Here is a 24,361-nt window from a genome sequence, read left to right on the forward strand (position 1 = left end):
TGGCAAGTGCCTGTTAAAAGCCCCTTGAATGGCTCTTTAACAGTTTCGATGTTGTGCTAATAGGTCTGGCAGGCTGGAAGCCTTTTTCACTTTTAACTGCTAGATCTCCCGAGGAAGACTCACCAGGCTGCAGCAGCCAGCTGTGGGAGCCTGCCTGAAGGGTCAGAACAGGGAGAGAAAAGCAAGGAGGGTGGACATTAAGACCCAGTGGTGCCCCAAATTTTCAGGTGCTCTACACAGCTGCGTAGGCCTAAGGACGGCCCTGAGAGTACTGCACCATATCACTGAAATAGAAAATAGCCCAAAACACTAATAATCCAAATTTGATAGCAGTATAAATACCCAAGACTAAAAATGGATAGTTTCAAATCCACTGCAAGAGACCAAGCTCCAAGTTGGTAAAATACAGGCACCCATGTGGTAAAGTTAGACCTGCTATTGTAGTCATAGGACAGCAGTATACAGCGATCAATGTTATTGTGAACAGATCCCCTAAACTCAGGACAAACCTATACCATGGGTCAAACTCTGCAGGTCATGCTCTGGGCCTGATCTAATTCCCAATGAAGTCAAGGAGAGCCCTTAGTCCTTATTCAGACAAAATTCCCACTAGGCCAATTCCTAACTGGTGTTGAGTCCCATTTGAGTTCAGTGGGTGCTGCAGAAACTAGGTCTAGCAGGATTTTACCAGCTGAAGCCCTGATCAGGCAAAGAACTTAATAAGCACATGTATCTTTAAGTACATGAGTAGTCTAATTGATTTCAGTAGGACTAACGCATGCTTAAATTAAGTACATGCTTAAGTACCTTGCTGAATTGGTACCTAAGTGCTTTTGGTACCTGAGTGTAGGCTTAGTAATGGCTGCAGGATTCAGCCCCATGGTTACACAGCATAAGAAGCAGTACAAAGAGCCTCTTTGAAAATCTAGCTGTGTTGACACCTGTTACGCCAAACACTCTGACTCAATAACATAAGGAAGGATATTAGCTGACTTGATTGGCTAGCAAAGTTCTTAGCTTTGAAAGAAGCCCCTCAGCTGGTGATAGTAAATAATTTCCATTAGCCTTTAAAAACATGTAGAGGATCATTGTAAAATGCATCCGATGAAGTGAGCTGTAGCTCACGAAAGCTTATGCTCAAATAAATTTGTTAGTCTCTAAGGTGCCACAAGTTCTCCTTTTCTTTTTGTAAAAGGTCAGATTCTTTCAAGTGGTGCAGTGGATTTCTTTTGTTATACAGGTAAGCTCTCTGTGAAGTAGTAGCATCATCATTAAAATAAGATAGCAAAAAAGGCCAAATGCTGGTCCCAATGAAAACTCCCAGTTTCCTTCAGGGGGATCAGATTTGGTCTTGCACTTTAAGACTTCCTGGGGAATTTGCAGATAGATATAAAAGTAGTGTATTAAAGATAATGATGCTGAAGTACAGGAGTTGAAAGTCCACCAAGCTATCTAACTGCTGGTGCTCCAAGGGTAGTTTCAAGCTCGAGCTAGAGCTGCTGTGCTGGCATAGGCTCAGGGAGTAGCACTTGGGTGGGGAGACAAGTAAAGGCGCTCAGAGTGAATTTGGGTCACAATATCCTACACTACTAAGGCTTGGTTCACGCCTGAATCTAGTAGGCCAAATTGTCTATCAGCATCACGGCTGCTTTTTAAACTGTAAAACTTTGTGCTTGTGACTCAACATGCAAATCTAGCAGGATGGAGAATTTTCGATAATTGCTGTTATTGAACTATGAATAGTTCTGGTCATAGTCTTCTGGTAAATAGAAGTCCTGAAGACAAATTTGATCAGTGAATAATCATATGATTGTTCTTCTCATAGACTCCACAGTCACATCCTTAATAACATGGCAATAATGTTATGGCTATTAGGGTCATTTTTTTTACCAATATGTGATATTCATGTTGATATTTTAATATGAGTGGCTTCCTTTTATGGCTATTTAAACCTGGTGGTGTCAATTTAGTGAATATAAATAGTAGCTATTGAAAAAATCATTAGTAAAAATCTAATTCTGGTAGCTTCTAATCACAGATAGCCTCATATGAAATAATTGTGTTTGCTATAAAAAGTACTATTCTCATCGTTAGAGTAAACTCATCAGGTTTGTCAAACCATTCATAATCAGTGGTGCACTATATTCGAGTCTAGAAAATAAGCATATGTTTCTATCTCAAAAACAAGACAACATTGCTAAGTTACTGGCTACGGAATATGATTGAATTTAGCTTTACAGCTGTAGCCTAGCATAGGTGTTATCCACGATACACGTTGCTATTTCATCTGGAGCAGCTGTGCAGTTTTTCTTCGATGTCAGGGTTTCTCATTTGTGGGTGTTTCAATCTTTATTCCTCAGAAGAGCTGAAATGGGAAGAAAAAAAGCATGTAATACAATTGGAGTTTCTGTAAGGTCTGGGGCTATTTTCTTCAGCCACATTAGGAGAGCAGCAGCCAAGAGCCAAGAAGCAAAAAGTCAACTCCTCACATTCCTTCTAAATTACATCAGAACAATCTAATATTGGACTGTTAAGAAGGCGCCCCCCATAGTAATACCCACCATCACAGATAAGCGAGGAATCTCTTAAACTGTTTAAGGAAAACGTTGTTTGATGGAATTCTGTCTGGCAAGGAATCACTTATCAACAGTTGTGATTGTAAAAGCTATACTTCTATTGTTTTGTCTTTATGGTCCCTACTTCTCTATTGTTCAGCTGTATGGTCTCTGTCTGGTTCTTTGATTGTTTCTGTCTGTTCCATAACTAATTTTGAAAAATTTAAATCAACCAAGGTGGTAGGGTATGATTGGTTAAAGAATTATTTTGCAATATGTTAGGATTGGTCAAAGAATTATGTAATATTTTAGTAAAATGATTGGTTAAGGTCTAGCTAAGCAGGACTCAAATTTCACTATATAAACTAGGGTCAAAGAAGGAGACCAGCAGTGGGGAAAGAAGAAGAAGAAGAAGGAGGAAAGAGCTGAAAGAAGAAAGAACTACACACCTCACAAGACACACCTTAAAATCAGAGCTGTTAAGAATCCTCTGCATGGCCGTAACATGAGGCAAGCAACCAGAACCCAGACGTGACTGACCTTGCGTGGCCAATAGGGAAAGTCTGCCTGTGTGATCAGGACTGGTGAGCATAGCATTGTATGCTTAGCACAGGCGCTGAATTTCTAATGTGCCGGGGGGGGGGGGTGCTTGACCCCCAGCTCTGCATCAGACCCTGTCCCCATTCCACCCCTTCCCCCAAGTCCCCACCCCGCCTCTTCCCACCCCTGGAACACCTCTGAGCACACCACATCCTCGCTCCTCCCGCTTTCCCCCCCAGAGTCTCTGGCACACCGTGAAACTGCTGACTGCGGCGGGAGGGAGGCACTGGGGAATGGTGGGGGCTCATGGGGGGGGGGGGGCTGCTAGTGACCATTTTTTCCCTGTGGGTGCTCCAGCCCAGTGCCTAGCATGTGTGTTTTGCTTGGTAATTAATAAATAGAGGATAAGGATATTTCTGTGTAAGGTTCTTTCACTGGTAAAAAGATCCTGCAAACCTGTAGAAGAGTATGCCTTGAGCCCATGGAAGGGTAAGGGTTGGTACTTAAATGGACCAGATTATGCCGAGCCCTAGGAAGTGGGTATGGGTGGCCCTGAGTCCTAGGAACTGGGTACGGGTAGGTGCCTTTCGCTCGGAGTCCTAGGAACTGGGAAACGATGGGTGCACTGGAGTCTGCGCATTACATTTTGGCTGAGTAAAAATGGCAAGACTGGACCCTAGTCAGTACTAAGAGATAGTGTTGTTTAGCAATATTAGCCCCTCTTACTGTTGCAAGTTCTAGCAGACTACAACCTTAGCTTCTGCCATATTCACATATGTCTTGAAGGAAAAGGGAAAAGCACGCTGTTTTTACCTTGTAGATTGAAAGGGTCAGATGAATGATATTCCTAATCCCAAATTTCCCAAGGACCAAGTATCCCAAATTTCCATTCTAACCCAGGTAGCCAAAGGGCAGCATTCTGCACTCAGCCGAGCCACGGTAGTAAATTTGTTGGGAGTGAACAGGAGTTTTTGAGTATGCCAGGGGTGCGGCACTGTCTGGTATCATCATGATAAAACATAAGATTTGGAAAGGATGGTAGTGGAGGGAGTCTCAGAAACGCCAGAGACTTGCATACAGATGTTGCCATTAAAAAGTCAACATTGGACCACAACCCCCACCCAGTCAGTACTTCTCTTTGCTTAGAATGGAAAATAACAGCAGTATCTCACAGACAGTTGTGTGTCACCTGTTGGTAAACATTGACTTTTAATGGCAATCACTGTATATACATGTGCCCAGACTCCCTAATCTCGTTGTTAGTACATGGGCCTACTTTTTGGGCATGTTGCCATATGAAAGCAAATAGAAGTAGTTGAAGTCCTATTTATTTCTCATTGCCACTTGGGCGGGGTGGTGGGGGTGGTGAGGGGAGCTTGGCTGCCAGTGGAGTCGGTGCCTATGGTGGACCGCAGGAAATAACTCCACGGGCCGCATGTTTGAGACCCCTCACTAGGCTATATTTATTGGGGTCATCTTTAACATAACAGGGCCTTGAACTAGTTGAAGTCTGTAGGTATTACTAGAATACACATAATTATTGATAACAACAGGCTGCTAAAAGACACCTGAACAACACTATGAAAACCTACAATACTGTTATGTGGTCCTCTCACACATAGTTCTTCCCCGTTCTTTTCCTTAGCAATAAGCAAATGTTCAGCTTTGGGAAGACATGCTGTGTTGCTATAAGTTTTTGTTGTAAAGAGTGGTGGTCTTGAGAGAAGGAGCTGTGTGAGCTGCAGGCAAGTTTAGTCTCTGCTTTGGTCTCTGAATAGAGTCCATATTTGAGGTAGAGTAGCTTTCTAGTAAGCAGACATTGATGTAACACTCAAAGAGAGATATAATGTGGCCTAATGGACAGGACACCAGACTAGGACTCAAGAAATCTGGGTTCTAGCTGTAGCTCTGGTTACCTTAGGAAACTTCATCCTTCTATGTCTCATTTTCCCATCTGAAAAGAGGGATAATGATACTCCTTTGTAAAGTGCTTTGAGATCTTTGATGGGAAGAGCTATGCAAGAACTAGGTGTTGTTATTATTCCTGGAAGAAGGAATTGTCCTGCATGCTCCTTGACTGCCTCAATTCACGACTGGTGTGTGTAAATAAAGCAAGTGACACTTAGAATATACCCAGACTCCAAGTCACTGATTTCTCCTCCACTGGGGATGGCCTTGGACCATCAGCTAACTCAGCAGAGAGGCACCATTGGTGTCAGGATAGCATGAGGGGAAGGGGTACCAACACTACCTTGAAGTGCTTCACAACATTTCTGCACTGTGGGCTAGTAAGAGCTTTGTGTGTATTCATTTCCCCTGTATTTAAAGTCCTTTCCAGAAAAAATATTTCCCAGGGAACATTCTCAAAGCAGAGTGTCAGGAGTCAGGCAGATGACCCCCATTAACCTCAAAAAGAGCCAAGTAGCTAAGTCAATCCCCTCTGTGTATCTCTTTGAAAATGACCCTCTATTGTTTGAGGGTAGCTTACAAAAACATGACAAGAATCACCCGAAAACAATCCAGTGGCCCGATTCAAAGCCCTCTGACATCGATGAAAAGATTTCCTTTTCTATCAGTGGGCTTTGGATCAGGTCCAGTTTGATGACTGCTTTAGCTAGATCTGCATTCCAGGCTAAAAGGAAAACACACACATGAGATTCCAGCACAACTTTAAATTACATACTTACTCCTCTCCATTTGTGGAGATGTTATTATCAACAAATGGAATTTCTTCTCTCTCTGTCTTCCCCAGTACAAGGTGATGCTTTTCCATATTTATGACACACTAAAATAATAATAAATACAAATGTAAGAGGGGAAATAAAAAACCCATAATGATCCTCTCCACAATAGTAAAAGAACAAGAGGGTACACACAAGAGAAATCCTACCTTCAGAGATTTCAAAGTCTGGAGCCCAAGGGAAAAGTTTTTCTCATTGTCTTCTGCTAAAAAAAAAAAAAAAAATCAGATTCTGAATTAACAATGGTCTATTGTATTCTTTGCAAATATCTCCACTTTTTATGGAAAGACATTCAGCTAAATACAGATCAGTTACTAAAGGGACTGAATGAGCCCAGAGGGATCAGAAGTAGACTACAGAGCTTTTCACCTCTGACCCAAAGAGGGTAGTGACTGAAAGTCGTTACTGCCTGATCAGGTCCTGGTGTGAAATGACCAGTTCTGGTGACTTCCATCCAATTCCTAGTGATCAGATTTTCACAACACAAAATAATCATCTTTTTTGGCAGTCCCAACAGAGGCGCCAAGGATAGAATACGCCATGAAGACTAAACTGTTTCCAGGTCAGGGACAAGATATGCTATTGGCAGGGAAGTACAGGGAATCTTACATGCTGATGCCTTTATGATACCTGCTCTGTGGATAAACAGACAGACTTGCGCTGTTGATCCAGCAATAAATTCACTTTAAAACAATAAGAGAAAAAAAATACTTTCATTCTTATATTAAAGATCTCTATTTTAAAATGGTCAAACAGCTTCACATTTGTTGTTGATGAGCACAGATGAACCCACTACCTACTTCATAGCACACTGAAATAGATATGGGATCAGCTTATATCATATCTACAGCACTGGAAAGATACTGCCCAACCACTTACCTGTGACAACTGCAGAACAGTCCACGCGGATAGTTCCCACTGTAACAGCTAAATGTTCTATCTGGCCAATCACTTTCATATTGCGCGGTAACGAAATCTTCTCTCCTTCAGTCTTGCATGTTTTGATATGCTCCTTTAACCTAAAAAGAAAAGGAGTACTTGTGGCACCTTAGAGACTAACCAATTTATTTGAGCATAAGCTTTCGTGAGCTACAGCTCACTTCATTGAAATCAGTAACTGTATTTAACAGTGGCTGCTCAGCTGAGATGGCAGTAAAACTATATTCTTTGAGCTCTCAGTTCATTCCTATTAAGCAATTATCATCTGAAGCTTCTTTATTAGTAACCTATCTGTGATGATACAATATCCTGACCTGATCCTACTCCTGTTTAAGTCAATGACAAAAGTCCCATTGGTTTCTATGAGGCGGGATCAAGCCCAAAAGGAAGGAATTATTTTGGGTTGTATTTCACAGCTTATTTTTCTGAAGGAGCCTGTTCCTTAGAGTTCTCTCTCCTTTCCCCAGGACCGAAGAATCTGTTAATCCGAAGCTGTCTTCTAGTACCAACAGTCCAAAGTCAGCGCCGGGGTTAGCATGTGCTGCTCTGCTTTGAATTCAAGGCAGTTGAACTACTACCACCACATCATCATTTGGCCAAAAATTTCTCCAGACTGTCTTACAGCTAAGAGAGTGTATGTGATTTTTGTTCATTAGGAGATGATGACAGATTACTTCCCTGGAAGTGGTAACATATAAATAAAATATCCAGCAGAAGAGGAAAGGCTTGTCAATGATGTATTATATTTCAACAAGGTATTTTCCCTAGCTCACTGCATTCCAGAGACTATTCTGATAACATGTATGGATTATTTAGGTGCATTTTTTCACATTTTATATTGAACTGAAATTAAGTAGAAATTCAAACACAAAGCGATAATTCCTGCCTGGGATAATCCAGATTCATTTTTGATTGTTGTAAGGTGGTTTTCCACCCTACAAATCTGCTTTGCAAGAGCAGTCATCCCTAGAGGAATCAATCCTCAACAAGGCACTTTGGGGCTGGGTCCATTAAAAGCGCCATTTTCCTGTCCCAGAGAACTGTCTTGCCGAGCGAAGGACCAACGAGTTTCAATTTCTTAATTCTGTTGATTTCCATTTTTTTGTAAATCTTTCCATGTGTTCTGGTTTACCAGGCACATTAAAGACAGTGAAGTGGAATACTTTCCCCTGAGTTTCCTTTTACATCTAAACTGAATAGAATGGCAAAACTCCTTTAGCTGATTTCATTACCATTTAACATTCTGATTAATTATTGTGATTGCTCAGAGTGAAGCAGGTGATTACCAATAACATTTCTACCAAATGCACATGACTGAGCATCACAAAGTGATGACCTCACCATCTAAATTGATAATCCACTCAGGAGAAGTATAAACACAATATTAGGAAATCCTGTTTTCCACCAGCACTCACATGATATTAAGCAGCACTCTGCCTGGCTGCACCAGAAATTATTAGACAATGGGGCAAATTCAGCCCCAAAGGGACTCTCTTCAAAGAAGGCTATTGTCTAATTTCTATAATTAATTATGAGATGATGTGTTGTATTTAGATCTGTATTTATCAATTTATTTCTGTCTGGGCTGTCTTATAGCAGGCGTAGGTGTTCAGGTAAACTGAGTGCAGTGTAAAAGCCTAGACAGACAGAGCTTATAGTAAAATGTAGGGCAAAGAGATGCCTTGGGTCTTGCCCCTGATGTCAACAGATATCTCAGCTGGGGATGCAAAGCTTTTTTATGGAGCTGGCAATGTGTGTCTTCTCTGCTACCTCAGTGTGCAGACATCATTGCCTGGCTGAGTTATGACCAAATGATTCATCATCAGATGGTGAATAATGTAGCTAAAAGAACAGGAAGTCAGGCTCACAGTCCCATGATACACAAAAAGATCATACAGCCTGAGCCTCCCAAGAGGTGCCAGGCACCCTAAGCTCCCACTGACTTCACTGGGGCGGAAGGGGGATTGGTATCTTGCAGCGTCAGGACCAAAGAGCCTGATTTTCAGAGAAGCCGAGCGCATACAGCTCCCATGGACTTCAGCTGGAGTTCTGGGGAACCAGCAGTTCTGAAAATCTGGCCCATGGGATGCAGAAGGCTCCCTGAGCTGTTTCATTGTCCCTCTCAGAAGGTCACGGCCAGAGGGGGACATTGAAATTTGCTGTTTAATATTCAATGTTAAGGGTTCGTTATATAGAAAAAAGTAGCTCAATTTATTTGCCAGGAATTCCATGTCTCTCTGTCATGTTAGGTAAAATCACTGGCCTAGATCCAATGCTGCACCCAGTCTCTACTGGGAACAGCAACGCAGGTGGGGAAAGGCATCAGGGAGCCACTTGTCACTCCTTGATCTTCAGACTGGCTTTATGCTGACCCTGGAAATATTTAGAGCAGACTGGGTGCTGCTGTAAACTCCATGAGCTGGAAAGAATGCCCCAGGAGCTGTCTGCCAGTAGAGGACAGGAGTGCAGTACTCTGGCCACACTCCCTCCATTCCCCTTCCTGTTCCTTAAATACCACCTATTTTGAGGGCTGCAAAGAAGGAAGTCGGTAGGAGCCAGCTATGCTGGATCTACATCCACAGGTGAGATGCAGCTGGTTTCTGCCCCCTTTGTGCCACTAGAGCAGTACACAGGAAGCTGAGAAGAAGGCAAGATCTGGCCCCCTTTGTCCCTTAGTCAGGGCCAGATTAACTTCAGTGGGGTTGCACATTTGTAACCAAGGGCTGAATGTGGCCTGCAGCAAAGGAGAGAACAATTACTTGGTGGCAGGCAAATGGATTTTTGCCTTTTCTAAATTGCTTTTGGTTGCAAATCAGAACCAGACTCAGTTAAGAAAAGCAGAGCTGTGGATGGAGCATGCCACACGGACAGAACCTCAGGACAAGATGGATGCATGGTGACAGCTCCTTGAGGGCGTGTAATGAATGTGTTCATGTATGTTCAGTCAGACAGAAAATCGGCCTGAAAGCAAGCTTGAAAAGCCATAACCAGCAAAAGGAGGTACTTAAATGATGGTAAAGTGGGATCCTTCTTATCATCTCTGCAGAGCGAGCCCATTAATACCCCTCACTGCCAGGCATGGAGGATTTGTTAGAAGATCACTTCAGGCTAATTAAATTGATCTCTTACCTAACACGTAAGGAAAGTATTTAGGGTGGCACAAGGCATAAGTGTAAAAGGATGAAGAAAAGAAAGGGAGAATTCAGTGTGAATATCAAGAACATTCCGATGGTGAGATCTCTTAGGCAGTGAAGGAGTCAGGAGTCCAGTGGGTGGAGTCCTTTCCTGGGACCTTTAAAACCAGACTGCACAAAGTAATACTAGACAATGTACTTACTATAAGCACCTTCTTGTACTGGCAGAGAAATGGATGAGGTCTCTTAACAGGTATTTTCAATCTCTGATTTCAATGGCCGCATAAAATACAAAAGCCTATATTCAATAATCCTAATTTTTTCAGTGTCGATCCATGTATCATCTAAGTCATTTTGAAGTAAACTGTGTTGCTGCATTCTGCTGCAGCACAAGAGCCTCCGTGGATGCCAGAACTGAATGGGTGCGATGTCTGATTTAAACTAACCAAAGCTATTGTATTAATCACACTGCAGCACAACCTCCCAATATCTCAGGTCACTACAAACATAAACTGAAATGGCCCAAAAGGCTGGCTGAGAGAAAGAATGGACTTTTGGTCAAAGCACTAGCAAGAAACTCAGGTCCAGGTTCAAGCTTTCAGCTCTGCCTTAGGTTTCCTGAGTGACCTGAAGACCTCTGTGCCTCAGTTCCTCATCTGTAAAATGGGGTTAATAATACTCTTTTTTATTTATTTATTTATTTATTTTTAGACTAACTCCTTCAGGGGAGGGATCATTTCTTACTGTGTGTGTCAGTACAACACCTAGCACAGTGGGGTCCGGATCTCAATTGGTGCCTTGAGGTGCTACTGTAGTACAAATAAATATAGGGAGGCAGTGACTGCTTTAATTTTGAATTTCCTGATATAGGGCCCAATACTACACATGGCTGTAAGTCTGTACTCTAATATTTAAACGCATTTCCTCTCTCTTTGACGGGGAGGGGTTTTGACACTGAAGCCAACAGGAAGTTTCCCATTGACTTCAGTAGGAGCAGAAATTGGCCCATATATTGACCTAAGTCAGCTCGTTAGACTTTCTCTTTGATGGCTGGGACTGTTTTTTCTAAAGGGATTGAAAATAGTACAAGAATCAAGTCTGACATGTAAATGGACAAGAACAGACACATCGGGCGCCATTCTGGTCTGGTGTGTAAAGGCTCACTGTGGAGAGATGCTGAGCATTGTCAACTTCCATTGGCTTCACTGGGAGTCGAGAATTCTTCTCTCCTCTCAGGAGCGCTCAGCACCTTCCAGGAGTGAGCCCTAAATGCATAATCATCACTTGTCAGTGTCAGATGCTTGTGATTTACTTCCTTGTTCATAGCAGGTGCAGCTGCTTTGCAGCCATTAAAGACTACTGTGCAAATAAATAACAGACTTTATGGAAAATGGGCATTATTTACCTAGTGATGTGTGCGTAGGGAACAATTACAATTGTTTGCATAATCATGGTAAACTGATCTTGAAACCTCAATGTTGCTGGGGGGGAAATATCAACACCAATGGCTTTACCCTGCTCCATTGAAGTCAATGGGAGTTTTGCCATACATTATTGTAAGTCAGTCTTCTAATATTGTTAAACCTATTTCCTTTCTTTTTGATGGGGAGAAATTTTGCCACTGATGTCAGTGGGCACAAGAACAGGCCCCTAATTACCATTTCAGAAATAACTTGGAAATTCTGAAAGCTTTCCTTGTTTGTATAGAAGCAATGATACCATGTATGAGTACTCAACATGCTGCCTTGTACCGTGCGTTAGGTTTAAACAGGCCACTTACCCCAGCCTATCCACACATGCAGACGATATGAGATTATACTGACAACTGGTGTCAATCACAGCTTTCAAGTCCTTTCCAGCACACTGCAAGGAGAAAACAAGAGCGTTGGAAAGGAACAACAGAATGTAAGAAAGAAATCCAATGTTCGTTGCATCTGTGCTAAGGTCCATGTACATGGAACACAGCACTCCTACAGCACCTGCTATGTCACCACTGAGGTTTCAGTGTTCCAGGACTTTCTTTTCTATTTCCCTCAGGCTCTCAACTGTGGCTTAGCGCACGTGAGGATTTCAGACTAATGTTTAAATGAAACTCCTCTACAGAATACTGAAAATGTAGGGTTGGATCCTGTGAGGTGCTGAGCACCTGCAACTTCCATTGAACCTTTATCTGTAGCTATTGGGCCAATCAGATATCTAAAAAAATAGTCCCTATTGTGGTGTCCTGGGATTGCCCTTTCCCCAAAGGTCTCAGATCCCATTCCTTGGCTGGCATAGCTTCTCGATAGAGTGATAAAGTCATTGTGCTGACTGGAGGCCACATGCTGGCAATCAAAACTTCCCTATCCCCTTCAAAAGTTACAGGCCTGGTTCCTCAGCTGATCCTAACCAATGTCACTATACGGACTTCAGTGGAGCTACATTACAGCATCTGAGAATCTGGACATATATACAGCACTGAGCATCCTGTTGGCTCTATAAATAAGCATCTTCTGCTAGATCCAATATTAGGAGATGGCAGGAAGTGGGAGCCTTATGGAAAGAGAGATGGGACGCTGAGGGGGCTAAGATACAGGGGACGCTGAGGGTAGGGGGGTTTAATCACAAAACAAAGTTATCCCAACTTTTAAAATAAACATACCCCAGATCTGCTATCCTATATGCTCCAATGTCAAAGGGAATGGCAGTCAGGACATTCCCTGGAGCATTCCCACACAGACAGACCCATGCCTGCCTAGAGAGGAAGGCTTTAGAGTTTGACACACACAGTTCTACCACACTCAGGCTGCCTTCACTGAAGGGAAGTTAGTGGTGATGATGATGATGATGGAAAGATTAATGTACTGGGCATCTCAGGAGCACAGGAACTCCAAAGCCCCAGGAGACTTATGTTTGGCTCACCCAGCATAACAGCTGCGTTTTTAAGTCTACTGGAGCCTTTGCTTTGCAGAACTGCTATTATATCCATCATATGAGAGAGAACAGTTAGCTGGAAAGTGACAATGCATTTTTTCAGGGCTGTCAACATTGTCCATTTCCTTGTACGAAGGAAAACAGACATCTGTCAAAAATAATATCCCATCAGCAAAAACATTGGGCGTCATAACACTAACCCTGGAATACAAGGAGCCTAGTTGTACCTTTATTATATGGGTGGGTTCAATTCCTCCGGCACTGCTGATAAAAGCATTTAGGAAAAGCTGGCGAAGACATGGAGGAAGCATTACCTGACAGCACACTAATATTAAGTCTTCTTCCTCCTTTTTCTTTGGGTTGTCTGGCTTGGTTTGATTCAGCTTATTAGTCTGTGCTGAGATGTCATTCTTTGGAGTCCATGTCCCTCGGTTGTTTCGTAATTTTGATAAATTTGTCTCCATTAAGCGTCTTTGCAGAATGTTATGTGGTTGCTTTAAAACAAAACAAAAAATAATAATACAATTATAAAATTATAATACTACTGTTGGGCTCCGTTGGTCGGTGATTTGAGTCTCAACAAGTCTTTTATATAGACAGCAAAGGATAAATAACCTACCTGACTTCAGCTACATTCAATAGGAATTCCTAGACCAAAAGAAGTATAAATGTATTAGCCAAGGGAAAACTCCATGACATCAAAATAGTATTTGGAGAGCATTATTTCCCCTTCCAAGAGGATAGCCAAGTTGAGGGCATGATATTAACATTGGAATCAGAACAGACTTCAGAAAGACTTAAGAAGATGTATTTGATTCCTCAACTATCTGGAAGTTTAACTGATAATAATTTGGCCTTTGACTAAGTGCCTTGTTTAATACGCAGAGGACTACGTGACTACTGAGCCCCCCACACCAGATAGCTTGAGAAGCCCTGCTCTATACTACACTGGCCACTACAACCCTCCAGCCAAGCCAAAGAGAAATGTACCAGCAAGTGCTCAATATCTCTCAGAATTAGGCCCTCAACAGAGAGGAAGGATGGTCTTGTGGTTACAGCACAAGACAGGGATGGCAGGACATCTGGGTTTAATTCCTGGCTTTGCCACAGGCTGCCTGTGTGACCAAGGCATTTAATGTCTCAGTTCTGCTTCTGTCAAATGGAGATGATAGCACTGCCTCTGTCTGTCCTGTCCCTTTAGAATGTAAACCTCTTAGGGCAGAGACAGTGTTTAGCACAATGACACCTAGCTGGGGCCTAAACACTACTGTAAAATATGTGATCAGATGGAGGTACTTCATAAGCCAGCCTGTCTTGGAAATATCACAAAGTAGGTCACCTTTCTCCTCCCTCCAGAGGATTTGCTAACAAGTCACAGACCGCCTCCAGTGTACATACATTGCCTAACTATTAACCACTAAGCAGAACAGATAAAGTTCTGTCATTCATAGTTCTGACACTGTACAAGCCTGAGAACCATTGTTTCTGCTTGTTCAAAGTATCAGCCAAGCAGTCAAAGAGCGATTGAGTGTCTAGGTAGCTGAAGGAAGGAAAGTTTATTAAAGAAGAAGAAAATAAAAATATGACCAAATAACTATAAAATGAATTTGCTAAATGTCATCTTTCATCAGGTAGGTGAGGCTGCAACAGAATAGAACTGAGAAATAAACAAAGAAACCAAAACCCCCAACCTTTGGATCCAAACATTCATATAAAGCAAATAGCAGGAAAATTACAAACAAGGCTCTAAATGTGACGCTTCAGCCTCTATAGTATTTTATGACAGGTTTCAGAGTAGCAGCCATGTTAGTCTGTATTTGCAAAAAGAAAAGGAGTACTTGTGGCACCTTAGAGACTAACCAATTTATGCAACACAAACATCCCCGCTCACATTTCTGGCCTGCCTTTCACATCTTGATCTCCAGAGAGCATCCAATCAAGCAAGCAGTTCTACCAAACAAAAGGCCCAGTTGTCCCCTCAATTCACACTGGGTTTGGGGGACATGCAGCATGCTAGTTCAACAGCACAATCTCCGTTTACTGTAATCCTGGGGCGGGGAGCACAGCAGGGAATAGGCTCTGTGGATTGCAAAGGGACCAGCCAGGGAGGGAAGGTGGAATAGCTATACTACAGGAAAATCAAACAACACACACACACACACACACAAGTGCTATGCTTGGGGGCAACAGATCAGAAGTCTCAGAGTACAGTTCTGGAGGGAATCATGCTCCCGTGGGGGACAGGATGCTGTGTGAAGCCCTGGATCTGTAAGCGGATAGCCTTGGCTACTGATGCATAAGTCTGAACACTCTGACTATTTCTGGGGATGGAGAAAACCCTATCCCAGATGAAACAATTGAGAGGTAACTGAAAAAACAAAAATCTCCAGAGTGCACTGCCCCCTATGCAGGACAGAGAAAGGCCTTCTGGAAGGAATATGGCCCAGGGCTAAGCTCTGATGAGGTGCCAGAGGAATGAATGTACGTTTTTATTTCTTCACTTTTCGCCTCCCAATTTCCCCAACTGTATTTGGCTTCTAACTGCCCTTTATAGCCCTCTCACTTCTATATGTGGCCGCTCATGGAATCAATCCCCTTGGGGATAGCTACTGAATCTATTCCCTTTTGATGCCATAATGCAGGTCTCCCTTCACGAATCCCTTTCCATACACGGAAGCCCACTGTTGTTGAATGCTGCTGGTATATGTATTTGGAACTAAACGAGGCCCCTCCAGAATGTACATTTGTGCTCTCTTTGCCTCCAACTCCTCCTCCTGCTCCACCCGTGCCTCCCCTTAGACAGCCCCTTTGTGCTCTTCTGGCACGGTCATCTTCACACCTTCCCCCCTTCCGCTTGGACTCAACTATCTTTTCTCTGCATCAAACCCTGTCCCCTCTCCTTCAAATGCTCTTCTCCCTCACAGCCTTTCATGGACAGCATCTGCAAGACTCCATCCTTTCTTCATCACCGCAAGCCTGTACCATCAGCTAGTGTATCATTTCGATCTGAACTGTTTTGCCCGTGACTGAACTAGATTGCACTCTCCTGGAGGCAAGGCCTGTGTCGCTTTGTATCCTTTCACAGGATTTAGCATACTGAAGCACATGACAAATAATAATAAGGATCAGGGAAATATTTTTAGTGCTGTTCTATCCCTGAGGCTAGAGTAGGAAAAAGCTAGGGAACTCAATTATAGAAATTTCCACCCTTGCCCAGCATCTTATTTACTCAACAGGGTCCAAATTACCCAACAGGTGCCTCTCCCCGGCCCAGCCCAGCCAGAGCTGCTGCAGCTAGGGAGAGGCACCTCTCACCCAGTCCCAAGCTTCTCCATCGAGAGAGGGCTGAGGGGAGTCCTCTCTCCCTGCTGCAGCCCCGGGGAAGCCTGCCCCCCAAACCCTTCATCCGTGACCAACCCTAGAGCCCATACCCCCAGCCAGAGCCCTCATGCCCCTGCACCCCAATCCTATGCCCCAGCCCTAAGCCCCCTCCTGCACCATGAACCTTTCATCCCCATCGACACCCCTCAGCCCTCACCCCAACCCTCTGCCCCAGCCCTGAGCCCCCTCCTGCACCCTAAACCCCTCAACCCCAGCCCCAATCCAGAGCCCTCACCCCCCTGCACCCCAACCCTCTGCCCAAGGCCTGAGCCCCCTCCCTCACCCTGAACCCCTCATCCCCGGCCTCACCCCAGAGCCTTCACCTCTAACCAGAGCCCTCATCCAACCCTTTGCCCCAGCCCTGAACCCCCTCCTGCACCCTAAACCCCTCATCCCCAGCCCCACTCCAGAGCCCGCACCCCTAGCCAGAGCGCTCATCTTCCCACACCCCAATCCTCTTCCCTAGCCCTAAGCCTCCTCCCACACCCCCAGCCAGAGCCCTCACCCCAACCCTCTGCCCCAGCCCTGAGCCCCCTCCCACACTCCGAACCTCTCGGCCCCACCGCCACCACACATCACCTCCATATTGGTGCACATAACAAAATTCATTCCGCACGTGGACATACAAAATTAGAGGGAACACTGGTCGCAGCGCCACTCAGGTTTGGCCCGGTGGCAGAGGGGCAACTGGGCCAACCTGAGTGGCGCGGCGACCCCCTCACGAGGTCACGATGCCCAGAGCAGGGAGCCACTGCTGCAAGGTGGGTGCAGGATGGGCTCATTCTCCAGCTACTGCAGCCTCCCGTCTGCACCAGGCAGGATTAGGAGTGAGGTGGTGGAGGGGCCATATAGGTAATGATGGATCACAAAAAAAAGACAAAATGCAGCTGCTGGGTCAGCTTAGTGAAAAGTCTGGGAACCACTGCTCTGCTCCACATGCTGTTCTCAGGACTTTATGGTCAGGTGTGTGTGTGGTCAAGATACCAGTCTGTTGGTCAGCTTTCACAGACGGACTTTTGGTGCTAGCAAGGATTCTTGCTGTATGGTTGTTAAGAGAAGGAGAGAAGTCAGAGGGTAAAACTGAAGAGGCGATGCACAATAACTTTTGGATTATGAGTCATAATTCAGCTGTTTAGGAAGAAAACCACCCAATTCATGTCAATCTTCAGGCTTTCAATCAGAGAGATGATGACAACGTATTACTGGCAAATAAACTAATACTTATAACATTACATTTAAATATATCTGCCAAAATCCAGTATGTGCTAAGATACAGTTAACTTTCTGTTATACAAATGAAAAGGAGGATACAAAAATAATTTGGATTCACTGGCTAGCAGCTGCCAGTAAATGGACATTTTTCACTGTATTTGATACTTGCTATTGAATAATGAAGGTCCAGATAAATGAGCTTTGACTGTATGTGAAGGGAAAAACACAGAGAAGAAATCCATATTCTTCTAACACACTTGCAGATATCAGATTAAAATCACTGCCACCTATTATTCAGTTTTCAGAGTAGCAGCCGTGTTAGTCTGTATCCGCAAAAAGAAAAGGAGGACTTGTGGCACCTTAGAGACTAACACATTTATTTGAGCATAAGCTTTAGTGAGCTACAGCTCACTTCATCGGATGCATTCAGTGGAAAATACAGTGGGGAGATTTATATACACAGAGAACATGAAACAATAGGTGTTACCATACACACTGTAAGGAGAGTTATCAGGTAACGACAGATTTCAGAGTAACAGCCGTGTTAGTCTGTATTCGCAAAAAGAAAAGGAGTACTTGTGGCACCTTAGAGACTAACCAATTTATTTGAGCATAAGCTTTCGTGAGCTACAGCTCACTTCATCGGATGCTCAAATAAATTGGTTAAGCTTATGCTCAAATAAATTGGTTAGTCTCTAAGGTGCCACAAGTACTCCTTTTCTTTTTATCAGGTAACGTGAGCTATTACCAGCGGGGGAGGGGGAGGGGGAGAACCTTTTGTAGTGATAATCAAGGTGGGCCATTTCTAGCAGTTGACAAGAACGTCTGAGGAACGGGGCAGGGGGGGGGGAATAAACATGGGGAAATAGTTTTACTTTGTGTAATGACCCATCCACTCCCAGTCTTTATTCAAGCCTATTATTCAGTGATTTCCTGTAGGTAACACTATCATCTGTTAGAAGCAGGCCCATTCTGAGTTCATGCATGTTACAGGTGTTGGGATTCTTGAGGCACCTTAAGAAGGCAAAAGCAGCTTGAAAGATTTACAGGTTGGCAATACTTCAGGGTGCTAATAATTTATTAAAGACACTAATAAACATTGCCCAGGGGGCAGTTTCACAGTCCTACAAGAAGTAACTTGGGCTAAAAGGAGTTAATTCAAACAAAAGAATACACTGAAAAATATTTGAGGAAGAATATCAAGAATTAAAACAGTTATTATTTGTGCATATCAAACTCCTCTATAAAGGAAGAAAGAGGCTGCTGCATCGTCAGTAGAAAGAAAAGGAGGACTTGTGGCATCTTAGAGACTAACAAATTTATTTGAGCATAAGCTTTCGTGAGCTACAGCTCACTTCATCGGATGCAGTCAGTGGAAAATACAGTGGAAATCTCACGAAAGCTTACGCTCAAATAAATGTGTTAGTCTCTAAGGTGCCACAAGTCCTCTTTTTCTTTTTGCGAATACAGACTAACACGGCTGCTGCTTTGAAACCTGGCATCGTCAGTGTAAGTATTGCAAAACAGTGTTATGTAATAAACATGGCCGGAAAAGCTTTCTGACAGCAGTCAAAATTAGGATGGCAAGACACTACTGACCTGACTTTCACATGTGCTCAGCACCTCTGAAAATCAGGCTCTATGAAAGGAGACTCAAAGAGCTTGGCTTGTTTAGCCTGACCAAAAGAAGGCTGAAAGGAGATATGATTGCTCTCTATAAATATATCAGAGGGATAAATACCAGGGAGGGAGAGGAATTATTTAAGCTCAATACCAATGTGGACACAAGAACAAATGGATATAAACTGGCTATCAGGAAATTTAGACTTGAAATTAGACAAAGGTTTCTAACCATCAGAGGAGTGAAGCTCTGGAATAGCCTTCCAAGGGGAGCAGTGGAGGCAAAAGACATATCTGGCTTCAAGACGAAGCTTGATAAATTTATGGAGGGGATGGTATGATGGGATAGCCTAAATTTGGCAATTAATTGACCTCTGACTATTAGCAGTAGATATGCCGAATGGCCTGTGATGGGACACTAGATAGGGTGGGATCTGAGTTACTACAGAGAATTCTTTCCTGGGTGTCTGGCTGGTGAGTCTTGCCCACATGCTCAGGGTTTAGCTGATCGCCATATTTTGGGTTGGGAAGGAATTTTCCTCCAGAGCAGATTGGCAGAGGCCCTGGGGTTTTTTCACCTTCCTCTGCCACGTGGGGCAGCGGTCACTTGCTGGAGGATTCTGTGCACTTTGAAGTCTTTAAACCACAATTTGAGGACTTCAATAGCTCAGACATAGGTCAGGGGTTTGTTACAGGATTGCGTGGGTGAGATTCTGTGGCCTGGGTTGTGCAGGAGGTCAGACTAGACGATCACGATGGTCCCTTCTGACCTTAAAGTCTATGATTGATATGTTTGGTTACTGCCACTGTTCTCTTTCAGACCTGAAATGAGAATATTCTATTTTATTGCATAATTTATAATAATTTAACCTATTGAGTTTTCAGCTGCTTGTATAAATGCCCTGGGCAAATATTCCACATCGTACTCCAGCTTCTGACTGGTGGACTTTGAAAGCCTTCTCCCGATCTCCTTGGCTTGGGAAGGTATCGAGATGACGACCCACTTTCTGAAAGTGGGGCAAATGCCAAAGTGGGTCTGGCTTCATGGGCTGTTTGTATTTCTTTAGCATAGTGGAATATGTTTCATATACTTTTCCCCGCTGCATTATTTTCTGTTTTGACTTATGATGAGCCTGGGCTGCTGCTCGTTGTCCCTCCATCCAAAGCTCCTTGTACTTGTGCTGAAAAACATCTATGATGGGGGTGGATGGGCGAGCTGGCATTCCATAGATCATGGCATCAGGGAGGCGCGGCAGGTCCCTTTTAAAGTGACGCTCTTCATCTTCCGCACGGCGGATGTCATGGGTTTGGCGGTACCGGTAGTGTTCCTTTGTTGTGACAAGACCAGCTATGACTGCTCCACGGTTCATGGCAACAAAATCACGCGGCAGTTCCTTTGTGGCCTTGCTAATGTGTTTCACTGAGTTCCAGTGGCCTATTGCTTCCGGAACTCCCCCATCGGTCCCACGAAGGGTTAGTCCATACACAAAATCAGATCCAGGCAGCCGGGTGCACCTTGGGCGAGTCTTTCCCAGCTCTGGCTTGAGGATGAGGTGGCTCTGGAGCATGGTGTCCCTCACTACTCCAACTCTCTCATTTTCCATCCCGGGTCGGAGCTCAGCCATTCTCAAGGGCAGCAGGGGAGGGGGACAGATGACAGTAGCACTGTGCCTCTTTTTCAGCCTCTGAAAAGGTTTTGGACTCTTAGATGCTTCCATTGCTGATGAACGAGAAACTAGCATAGATAGTTGCTCCCACTCTCTCATCTGATGAGGACAACTCCACTTGTTAGTCCTGCTTGTGTAACTTGAGGCTCTGGTGACATCACAAACATACAATCTGTATTGTTCTGATATATTAGGTCATCAAACCCATGTATTTACTGCTTGCCATTCAGTCACCATTTACAGTAGTAAGAGGTAGATGGCTGTGGGTGAATTGTTAGTGTTTGCTGAAGAGAAGGAGTGAAAGCCCCTGCTGAAGCCAGCATGACAAATATAGTGATGGTTTGGAATGAAGGGAGGGAATTTCCCTATGTCTAAGGGAGTTCATTCCCACATTCTGGATGCTGCTAATCCAGCCCTGACAACGACTTGTCAACACTAGACAAGAATACTTCCAAAGAGCAATATTTTTCCTTCTTTTATATATCAAGTTATTACAATTGCTACTGTATGTATCAAAAAGATTTCCAGACCAGGATACCTCAAATGCCTCTAAAAGGCCTGAATCTTTCACCAGTTACACATTTCAAACACTGACAGGCACCGATAGACATGGCACTAGACACAGGAGTCAGCACACCTGGGTTTGATCCTTGGCTCCGCTGCTAACCTGCTCATTAAGAGCCACAGTCAGTTTCTCAGTGCCTTTATCTCCCATCCCCCCCTTTGTCTCTGTAGTCAGTTTAGACTGTAAACTCTTCAGGGCAGGGACTGTCTCTCAGTGCCTACCATTACAGGGGTCTAATCTCAGCTGGGGTTTCTAGACTCTATTGTAATACTAATAATAATACCACACAGTGTTAGGCTCTTTATAAATAATAACACAATTCCATGTTGACTTTAAAAGTCTGGACCCAAGTGTCCCCCTTAGGCAAGAATTTCTAGTCACCCTGAGTTGTGCCCAAGTGTGAATTCTATGATGTCAGACAAATCTCTGTTATGCACAATGCAGAGAACACCAAACTCATTCCACTGGTTACTTATGTATAGATCTAAGGCAAAGTTTCCAAGCAAAAAGACCAGGTTAGAACAAAATTAATTTGCCAAAATAATAAGAAAGTTCAGCTCCTTCAGTTAACCTAGTGTGAGATATTGCAGCAGTCAGACATACTGTATGTTATATACTACAAGGTCTAGACTCAATGGGGAAGTGATATTCAGCTTTTACATTACATGTTGGGAATTTTGTTCATTTACATCAGAACCTTAAATGTTCTATTTTATCTTTATTCCTATTCAAAGAAAGCAAGGAAGTTTTTATTTATTAGCTTTTAGCAGGAAGCCAGTTCTTCTGGAAATGGGAGGTGATACTATACTGTATACTGTACACCATTCTTACTGTACACCATTTACCAGATAACACGGATCACAAATATGTATTTATAGCCTGAATATGAAATCTCAATGAAAGGAAATTAAACTGCATAGACAGAAAACATTGAGCAAAGTTTAATGTCAACAATTTTACAATTTTTAAATACCAAAGGGATTCTATGTTTTACCAAATTTATATATATATATTATATGTGAAGCCATTTTGATGTACTCCAATACAAAGAAAGCATTCTGTACTGGTAAAATTGTATCTATTTTGTTAAAATTGTTTTGAGGTCTGAGATACAGACCTGTAAAAGAGGTTAGTAGTGAAAAGGCTAACAACCTCACCAGGAGCAACTAAAATCATATTTCCACTTCCTTTTTCGATATACAAGAGCCTCATGGTCATGCTGATTTACCTCTGCTTCCAGAGGCAACCAAGTTCATTATCCTCTTAACATAAAAACATATCTAAACAGCAACAAGAAGGGGGGGAGGGAAGAGCAATGCATGCTAGCCTCCTAAATATAATTTTTTCCTCATGAATTAAAAAAAATCTTACAGTGTCTTTGGAAGTCCCCAGTTTCTTCAGTCCATCCAGAGGTAACAGATCAGCTGAATCCTTGTGAATAAACTGCACTGCCTGCTTCATTCTCCTCTGTTGTCGGAGAGATGCAGCTTCCCTCATCTCCACTTCCTTCCGACTAGGCTCGGTGAGGATACCTGAATAGAACATCTTTCAGTCTGTGTGCCTTTCACCCTCTTTCTCTCTGAAGACGTTACACTCCTATATAAAAATGAGCAATGAAATGATCTATTGTCTGCACTTATAACTGAAGCCTCATGACGTTTGAGACCAGCAGGTACTCCAGCCAGTGCAATGTAGTAAAGGAGGGGTTAGGCACATTGCAATATGCTGCACAAACAACATGGGTTAGTTCAGACTCGGTCTAGAGGAATAATCCGCACGCTTACTCCTCATTGGCTCCTCTGCAAGGGAGAGCTGGAATGACAAAGGAACATTAGCCATAGGCTACCTGTCTTTCACACTTCACGCTGCTGGGTGACTCCGAGTGGGTTGTTTAAAAAAAAAAAAAAGAAAGAAACGTTTCACAAAATGAGACAAAAAGAAAAGGAGTACTTGTGGCACCTTAGAAACTAAGAAATTTATTTGAGCGTAAGCTTTCGTGAGCTACAAGAGTTTGCAAGTGGAACCAGTTTGTTTTCTAATAAAACAGATGTGGGTCTTCAAACAAAAATAAAGCAGAGATGTGTGCAATAAGCAATATAGGGGTGGCTCTTAAAAGCTTGCCAGGTGCCTTCGATAACTAAGGGTCACATTATGGCTTTAGGCACTGCCCTGTGCAAGGGGTGATGTGCCAACTGCACTACCCAGAAGTAGCCCTAGGAGACACTGTGAGTCAATGACACCCCCTGAGGCATAACCACTCCCTTCCTGTACTGAGTGAGGGGAGGAATCTGCTACAGCCCTTTACAGGTGACTGCTGATTGACACCATGTGGGGAAGAGCCCTCCCACCCCTGCCCAGGTAAGTGGGGGGTTGGAGGGGAAATGTGGGCACACAGTCCCCTGCTTTCCCACCTGTACCTGGCGTCGTGATCTGGGTAGGTCTCACGTGGCCATGCTGGGGTTTGTTGGCCTGGCCTTACTCCCTGTACAGCCATTAGACCCTGGCTCTTAACTATCTGTAATCTGATATGCTAAATATCTGCAGCACTGATAGTGTATTATGGTAATACCACAGGTACTGAGGCCAGCTTATCTGTATCCATTCATTTTATGTGAAACTGGGAAGATTTTAAGGACCATCACTATATGTAGATTTGTTTCAGTATATCCAAGGGGTTTCACATGAGATTTTGCTTGCTGAAGAAAGACAATGTGTTTATTATCAAAAGAGCCTGAACATTTGAATACTACAGCTTAGCCAGCCATGCAGTTTACATTGCACAGAACAGAGGATGAAGACAAGAATTATTTTTTAATTAAAATAATATTTTATGTTTGAAAACATGAGTAGGTTTTCTGATTGGATTGTACATAAGGAGGAAAGAGAGATATTTGCATGGTTTTGCCAAAGGTCATTTTTTACTCAGTAATAAAAATAATGCCTGCACATGCACAGAAAGCACAAGGCAGGGCTGATGCTCATGACACGCATGTCTGAATATTTAGAACAGTCTGCATGGGTTCCACACATTGTAGGCCAGGATCTTCCACCTAAACAGAGCCTTAGCTCCCTTGGGTCACACACAGGGCTTCAG

The 24,361-nt window shown here is 43.4% G+C and overlaps 2 protein-coding genes across 3 annotated transcripts; both read right to left on the reverse strand.

Moving 5' to 3' along the window:
- Positions 1 to 2,000: 2,000 nt before the first annotated feature.
- Positions 2,001 to 23,598, reverse strand: NRIP3 (nuclear receptor interacting protein 3). 2 transcript variants are annotated; one of them, XM_037901503.2, is made up of 7 exons: positions 22,639 to 23,598; positions 13,137 to 13,316; positions 11,690 to 11,772; positions 6,716 to 6,855; positions 5,986 to 6,041; positions 5,783 to 5,880; positions 2,001 to 2,365 (listed from the first exon to the last, which is right to left on the reverse strand). In XM_037901503.2, the coding sequence occupies exons 1-7, from the start codon at positions 22,810 to 22,812 to the stop codon at positions 2,350 to 2,352; spliced, it is 747 nt and encodes a 248-aa protein (XP_037757431.1). In that variant the 5' UTR covers positions 22,813 to 23,598; the 3' UTR covers positions 2,001 to 2,349. The 2 variants fall into 2 exon arrangements, with proteins under 2 accessions (XP_037757431.1, XP_007057173.1); XM_007057111.3 differs by having other exon boundaries at positions 5,986 to 6,038; positions 22,639 to 23,596.
- Positions 19,917 to 20,777, reverse strand: LOC102943698 (cilia- and flagella-associated protein 77-like). The gene has a single exon (XM_037898623.2). It carries the CDS (start codon positions 20,775 to 20,777, stop codon positions 19,917 to 19,919), a length of 861 nt encoding a protein of 286 aa, XP_037754551.2.
- Positions 23,599 to 24,361: the final 763 nt, after the last annotated feature.

This window comes from Chelonia mydas, chromosome 6, assembly GCF_015237465.2.
Source record: "Chelonia mydas isolate rCheMyd1 chromosome 6, rCheMyd1.pri.v2, whole genome shotgun sequence".
NCBI classification, from domain to species: Eukaryota; Metazoa; Chordata; order Testudines; family Cheloniidae; genus Chelonia; species Chelonia mydas.